This window comes from Daucus carota, chromosome 4 (genome assembly GCF_001625215.2).
Source record: "Daucus carota subsp. sativus chromosome 4, DH1 v3.0, whole genome shotgun sequence".
Classification (NCBI taxonomy): domain Eukaryota; kingdom Viridiplantae; phylum Streptophyta; class Magnoliopsida; order Apiales; family Apiaceae; genus Daucus; species Daucus carota.
Window position 1 is genome coordinate 23723156 of NC_030384.2, and position 8267 is coordinate 23731422.

At 39.4% G+C, this 8267-nt stretch overlaps 1 protein-coding gene across 1 annotated transcript; it reads left to right on the forward strand.

Annotated features, from left to right (window-relative positions):
• Positions 1-695: 695 nt before the first annotated feature.
• Positions 696-2279, forward strand: LOC108217048 (tetrahydroberberine oxidase). Its single transcript, XM_017389900.1, has one exon. The coding sequence runs from the start codon at positions 696-698 to the stop codon at positions 2277-2279; it is 1584 nt and encodes a 527-aa protein (XP_017245389.1).
• Positions 2280-8267: the final 5988 nt, after the last annotated feature.

An 8267-nucleotide genomic window follows, 5' to 3' on the forward strand; every position in this document is an offset into this window, starting at 1 on the left:
CCAATTATAAGTTACTTTTTTTATTATACACGCTGAAACAGACAAGAAAACAAAAATAATTAACAAAATATATATTGAGTTATAGTGTTCGATTGAATTCATGAAAAATGGTGTGCGGTCTAAAGACACTGAAAGACAATCATATGTCTCTGAAAATTGCTTGACCTTTTCAAAATTCAAAAGTTAATATAATATTATATATTCTAATGCAAACAAAATTGTAATAAGAAATGGCAATAGGATGGTTTTGGAAGAAACTAATTTGAACAGTTTGCTTGACCTTCTCCCCAACTACTAAATGCAAAAGATAATACATAATATTATATATTTTAGAACAATGTACTAAATGTACTCTTAAAATATTCATAGTAATCCTAAAAAGCCAATAGTATGGTCTTGGAAGAAACGTGCCAGGTCTTTTATTTCTTCACTCACAGCCATGCATGCAGTAACAATTTGGCAGACCTATTCAAACCTCAAAGAAATTATACATTCATTGCCGAAGGTGTCAACGGTCCATTATTGTAATATACCCCAGGGCTGAGGAATGAAGCCTATAAATACCATGCAATCTTCATTATTCTATCCATATCAAACACTACCAATACCATTAAATTCCTACAAATTGCACAACCATATCAAACCCTATCATTACCATTAGATTCTTACAAAGTACACAACCAATATCCAAAATTATGAAGATTGCTGCAATCACTTGTTTTACTTATCTTCTACTACTTTTGTTAACATTTTCATCAGCTCAAGATCCTACACAAAACTTCCTTCAGTGCCTTAACCGCCACTCTCATGACATCTCCGAATTCGTGTACACCAGAAAGAACACTACTTACTCGGAAACCTTGCTATACTCCATCAACAATTTGCGTTTTGCAAAGCCCGACACGCCTAAACCTCTAGTCATTATTAGGGCAGTGAGTGAATCGCAGATCCAGTCTGTGATTTATTGCTCCAAGAAGCATCATCTGGACATGAGGATTCGGAGTGGTGGTCATAGTTTCGAGGGTCTTTCCTATGTTTCCCCACTCCCTTTCGTCATACTTGATCTTGTCAATTTTAAATCATTTAGTGCTGATACTAAAACCAACACTGCATGGATTGGTTCTGGTTTAACCAATGGGGAGCTTTATTACAAGATTGGAGAGACAAGTGATAGACTTGGGTTTCCATCTGGTTTATTTGCAAATGTGGGTGTTGGAGGGATTCTAAGTGGAGGGGGTTATGGAATGATGATGCGAAAATACGGTCTTGCTGCTGATCACGTCATCGATGCTCGCCTAATCGATTCAAATGGGAGAATTCTGGATAGAAAAGCCATGGGAGAGGATTGGTTCTGGGCTATAAGAGGAGGTGGTGGTGGAAGCTTTGGAGTTGTTATATCCTGGAAAGTAAGATTACTTCCTGTTCCTAAGACGGTGACTGTTTACAAAGTCTACAGAACTGTAGAGCAAAATCTGACAAGCATTTTTCATAAATACCAATCTGTTGCACCAAAGTTACCGAAAGAGCTGGTAATCAAGGCTGATGGACAAAGTATAGTGAGCAACATCAGTCAACGAGCTGATAACAGAACTATGATCTTCTTATTCGAAGCCTTGTACCTAGGAAGCGCTGATAAGATGCTCTCTGTGATGCAAGGCCAGTTCCCTGAGCTTGGTGTGGTAAGAGAAGATTGTTTTGAAGTAAGCTGGTTGCAGGCCATGGTGTACTTCTCAGGTTTCGAATTGTTTACGCCTCCAGAAATATTGCTAAACATAACAGTCCTCCCTCGACCTGCATTCAAATCAAACAATGACTACACTCAAGTGCCTATTCCCGTAGAAGGGTTAGAAGGTTTGTGGGATCTGATGTACAAACTTCCTCCACTAAAAGCAACTTTACAGTTTACACCTTATGGAGGGAGGATGGATGAAATTTCAGAATCTGCACTTCCATTTCCGTATAGAGCTGGAACCTTGCTGAAGTTTAACAGGTATGCAGAAACTGATACAGACGAAGCTGAACGCATGGAGTGGGTCAAAACTTTAGCAAGATATTTGACTCCTTATGTTACCAAGAATCCCAGAAGTGCATATGTTAATTATGTCGACCTGTCCATGGGGACTAACAATCTCAAAGGCACCACAAGCTACCAACAGGCAAGTAGATGGGGAAAGCGCTACTTCAAGAATAACTTTGACAGGTTGGTTAACATCAAATCGGCTGTGGATCCTGATAACTTCTTCAGACATGAGCAAAGCATTCCTCCGATTCGTATTTGAAAAATATAACGTGTACGGATCTTTTCATTAATTCTGTTTTTTCATGACTTGTATTAGTAGGAAAACCATTTTTGGTGATATTTTTTTTAAAATTATTTTCCCTAATAGTGTGTATTCATTGCCAAGACAAAGGCAACCTCTAAATGCATTGATTCAGATATTTAGAATGTGTTAATATGTCATTGCAGCAAACTTCATAACAATTCCATCATAAACTAATAAACAGAAAGTAAATGAATCGTTGATGGCAAAAACTTGTGCCGACGTGAACACACAAAAAGAAAAGCGGCTAATTTCGACTGTTATTTTTGACTGCCGCCTATTTTAATCATTACTGATCGAAAATAAAAAGGTCGAAATTAAGAGGTTGAAAAATTAAAAGTGACCAAATACTGTCGAAAATATAAGGCTTGTAAAGGATGTGTCGAAAATATTTCCCCGATATTTTCCTGCCCAATGATTTGGTCTAAAATAATTCCGGTTGAAAATATTTTCGATCAGAATTGGCGGCCGAAAATACCCGCTTTCCTTATAGTGGTGTAACATGGCACCTACATAATGTACCCAGCACACTCTAAAACTGATTTTATGAACAGTGATAATTTTAAGACAACTATATCCCATATCAAACACTTATTATTACATCTAAAACTAACTAGCGGGCCATCTTTTTCCTCAAAATGTGACTGTAGAAACTTGTTGCTAGTTGCTTCACATAAATCTCGCAGGTCATGGTTATCATTATTAATTGTTTACACGAATCTTCTCATCTTGCCCTTTTTCACACCGAACCAAACCGAACCAAGTTTGAGTTTTACTTTCTTATTTGTAGAAATTAGACATCATCAATTCTGGTTTTAAGAGATTCATGATTACCAAGTTTATCATCCTTAACCATATATGGTTCGTAATTAGTTTTCTTAGCTTATTATTGGCAGCTGGTTCCCAGTTTTTTTTCGGAAGAGATGAACCTGCTTCTTTCTCAATTGAAGTAGCTTATCATCACATTTTTACTAAAAGCAATATAATCAAAGTTGTCATAAAAGAAATATGATATATATTTGAGTGAAAGTTATTACTGTTGGGATTTTAATCTCAAACTTGTCATTTTTATTTTAAGTTAATATTCTGTTTTCTGCAGTATCTCCAGCTGGAGTATTAGTGTGATTTGCTCAGCTGGCTTCTAGCGTTAATATAGGATCGTATAGAATAAAACAGTAGTGTTGGAGTCTGTTTAGGAAACTAGATAAATCAGGTCCTAGTTTTATGGCATTTCTGTCGAAAGTTTTTACATATTTGTATCTTGCATTGGCACCAGAATAAAGTTGTTGACATTGGCAAACAAGTCTGTGTGATTTTGATTCTTTCAGTTTATCAAAAGGCTTTTGTTTTTATATATAAGCTACACTTGGTATCAGAGCAGGAAGATTCTAGTGTATGTCAAAGCAGTCGACGATGGAGATGAACAAGCTGAAGAGTAGTGGATCGATTGGATTGAGCTATCCAATGTTAGCCAAAGAAAACTACACAGCTTGGTCGATGAAGATGAAGGTATTCATGCAAGCCCAGGGGGTCTGGTGCGCTGTCGAGCAAACGGATCCAAAGGCGGCTGTTGAAGAGAAGACTGATAAGGTTGCCCTGGCTATGATTTACCAGGGTATACCCGAAGAAGTGCTGTTGTCTCTAGCTGAGAAGAAAACGGCGAAAGAGGCCTGGGAAGCGATCAAAACATTATACCAGGGAGCAGATCGTGTGAAGAAAGCAAGAATTCAAACCTTGAAGTCAGAGTTCGAGTCATTGAGTATGAAAGAAAGTGATCAACTTGACGATTTTCACATGAAACTGAATGCTCTTGTCACAAACATAAGAGCCCTGGGGGAAAAAATGGAGGAGTCATACGTGGTAAAGAAACTACTTCGGGCTGTCCCTCAAAGGTTCTTACAGATCACGTCAACAATGGAGCAGTTCGGAAATTTAGAGACCATGTCGATCGAAGAGGCTATTGGTTCTCTGAAGGCACATGATGAGAGAATAAGGGGGAAAATAGAACCAAAGGAAAGCCAGTTGATGCTAACGGAGGAAGAGTGGAGTAAAAGAGATAGAGAAGATAAAAAACTTCTTCTTACCCGGGAAGAATGGTTAAAGCGGACAAACAAAGGAAGCCAGGAGGGATCATCAGGCTACAAGAATCGAGGAAGTCGTGACAAAAGTAAAATAAAGTGCTACAACTGCCACATCTACGGTCACTTCGCAGCAGAGTGTCGAAAACCAAATCGAGCCAAAGATCAATATCAAGAAGTAAATATGGCTGTAGCAGAAGACAACGAACCTGCATTGTTGTTGGCAAAACATGAGAAAAAAAGAATCAAATCCTGTGCAACTTGATGAAAACAGGGTGACGCTTTCGTTATTGACAAAAAATGAAACAAAGGTTAGTGAAACAAAATTATGGTATCTCGACAATGGAGCAAGCAATCACATGACTGGTTTTAGATCCAAATTCACTGAGCTGGATGAGAAAATAACGGGACAGGTGCGTTTTGGTGATGGATCATCAGTGAAAATTGAAGGAAAAGGGACGGTTATGTTTGTATGTAAAAATGGAGAGGAGTTTGCTCTGCATGAAGTGTATTACATACCAAGCCTCCAAACAAATATTGTCAGTATTGGACAGCTATCAGAGGAGGGCAATAGAGTCGTGATCAAAGGAGAATACCTGTGGGTATTTGATCAACAAGAAAGACTTCTTATGAAGGTCGAAAGATCTCAAAACAGGCTTTACAAGTTGATGATTGAAACTGGAAGCAAGAAGTGTTTAATGAGCAAACAAGATAAAGTATCAAGACTGTGGCACTTGCGGCTCGGACATGTCAATTATCAGGCCTTGAATCTTATGTCTAAGCACCGGATGGTGAATGGAATGCCAAGAATAGCCCAGCCTAAGACTGTGTGTGTTGGTTGTCTCATGTCTAAGCAAACCAGGAAACAATTTCCTACCAAAGCTAACTACACAGCAAAGATGGTGCTGGATTTAATTCATGGTGATTTGTGCGGGCCAATTTCTCCCCCAACAGCAGGAGGTAACAAATACTTCTTTTTACTCGTTGATGATTACAGTCGAAAGATGTGGGTCTATTTTCTAAAAAACAAGGATGAAGCTCTTAACGCCTTCAAGAAATTTCTGGCTTTGGTTGAAACTGGGTCTGAGAGGAAGGTGAAAGTGTTTAGAACTGACAGAGGAGGGGAGTTCAGCTCGAATGAATTCAAAAACTTTTGTGAAGAGGTTGGAATAAAGAGGCACTACACAGCCCCGTACACACCTCAACAGAACGGTGTGGTTGAGCGTAGAAATCGTACGGTAGTTGAAATGGGAAGAAGTTGTTTGAAAGAAATGAACATGCCATCGATAATGTGGGGAGAAGCAATCAGACACTCGGTGTATCTCTTGAACCGACTGCCTACCCGTGCATTATCCGGGAAAACCCCATATGAGGTGTGGACTGGGAACAAACCTCACGTTGGCCACATAAGAGTTTTTGGTTGTTTAAGTCATATGAAAATTCCTAGCTGTCAGACATCAAAGCTAGACGATCGTAGCAGACAAGTAATCAACCTGGGAAAGGAACCAGGCACAAAAGCATATCGACTCCTGGACCCTACGGAAAATAAAATACTTGTTAGTAGAGATGTCACTTTTGAAGAGGAAAAGGCATGGCCCTGGAATCAGTCTAAAGGTGAAGCTAATGAACAGACGCCACAGTTTGCAGTTCTGGAGAGCCAAGAGAGTGATGGTGAAAATCAGACGAGCACCGAAGGAACATATGCAACTGATAATGATATGTCACAGAACCTTGCTACACCAGAAGCACGGTCACAAGGGTTGAGGCTAAGTTCTGAGAATTATGACGACAGTACAGAACCCAGACATACCAGAAAATTGACAGACATCTACAATGACACAGAAGAAGTCGAGTTGGATGAGGAGTTGTATCTCATGGGTGTCGAGGAACCTGCAAGCTTCAGACAGGCTGTGGAAGATCGAGAGTGGAGAAAGGCTATGGAGAAAGAAATTGAGTCGATTGAGAAAAATAACACGTGGGAGTTGTCTACTCTGCCAACCGGACAAAAGGTCATAGGTTTGAAATGGATTTTTAAGCTGAAGAAGGATGCAGACGGAAGAATTGTGAAACATAAAGCGAGACTTGTCGCTAAAGGGTATGTTCAAGAGCATGGGGTAGATTTTGAAGAGATTTTCGCTCCTGTTACTCGGCTAGAAACTGTTCGTTTATTATTGGCTCTGTCAGCTAAAAACAACTGGGAAGTCCATCACTTGGACGTGAAAACAGCGTTTCTCAACGGGGAATTAAAAGAGGATGTATATGTTGCTCAACCAGAAGGTTTCGAGAAGGTGGGAAAGGAACATCTAGTTTACAAACTGATAAAGGCCTTATACGGATTGCGTCAAGCCCCTCGAGCCTGGTATGCAAAACTGAATTCATGTTTAGAAAATCTTGGGTTTACCAAGTGTCCATATGAACATGCGGTGTACACGAGAAAGGAAGGAGGTGAGACCTTGATCATAGCTGTCTACGTAGATGATTTGTTGGTCACAGGCTCTGACAAAGATTTGATCGAAATGTTTAAAGAACAAATGAGTAGTAATTTTGAGATGAGCAATCTTGGCAGGTTGAGTTACTATCTGGGGATTGAGGTGAAACAATCAGAAGGATATATAGAACTGAAACAAACTGGGTATGCTCGGAAAATTCTCGAGAAAGCTGGAATGAATGATTGTAACCCTGCAAAATACCCGATGGATCCAAAGGAGCTGTTAACCAAGGACGAAGGGGGGACAGCAGTAGACGCTACTCAGTATAAAAGCTTAGTCGGAGGGCTGCGTTATTTGGTCCACACACGACCGGATATAGCCTACTCGGTAGGAGTTGTGAGCCGTTTCATGGAACGACCAACAAAGTTACATGTGAATGCTGTGAAACGAATTCTGAGGTATGTCAAGGGTACTTTACAGTTTGGTTTGACATATTCCAAGCAAGGAGGAAATAATGTTTTGCTCGGTTACTCAGATAGTGACTTGGGAGGAAATCTGGATGATAGAAAAAGCACAGGTGGAGTAGTATTCTATTTGAATGAAAGTCTCATTACATGGGTCTCGCAGAAGCAGCGCTGTGTAGCATTATCATCTTGTGAAGCGGAGTTCATGGCTGCCACATCCGCTGCTTGTCAAGGAATTTGGTTACGAAATGTTTTAGCTCAGATAACTGGAGAAAGCATTGGTCCAGTAACATTGTGCATTGACAACCGATCAGCCATTGATCTAGCAAAGAATCCTGTGTTTCACGGAAGAAGTAAGCATATTGATATACGGTTCCATTTTATTCGAGAATGCGTGGAACGAGGAGAGGTCATTCTGAAGCATGTTCCTAGTCATGAACAAAGGGCAGATGTATTGACAAAGGCTCTGACGACAATCAAATTTGAGAAGCTGCGGAGTTTGCTAGGTGTTGAGAATCTCACAAGACAAGTTTGAGCTTAAGGGGGAATCTGTTGGGATTTTAATCTCAAACTTGTCATTTTTATTTTAAGTTAATATTCTGTTTTCTGCAGTATCTCCAGCTGGAGTATTAGTGTGATTTGCTCAGCTGGCTTCTAGCGTTAATATAGGATCGTATAGAATAAAACAGTAGTGTTGGAGTCTGTTTAGGAAACTAGATAAATCAGGTCCTAGTTTTATGGCATTTCTGTCGAAAGTTTTTACATATTTGTATCTTGCATTGGCACCAGAATAAAGTTGTTGACATTGGCAAACAAGTCTGTGTGATTTTGATTCTTTCAGTTTATCAAAAGGCTTTTGTTTTTATATATAAGCTACAATTACTTGCATGTTGGCTACTTGGTTTCTTCAAAAGGTTTCTTACACAAATGTGTCAACTGATTTGATTATCCAAAGTTCAGACATTAATGTTTTCA

Coding starts and splice junctions, on each gene's coding strand:
- LOC108217048 (XM_017389900.1), top strand. CDS start 696: ATGAAGATTGCTGCAATCACTTGTTTTACTTATCTTCTACTACTTTTG.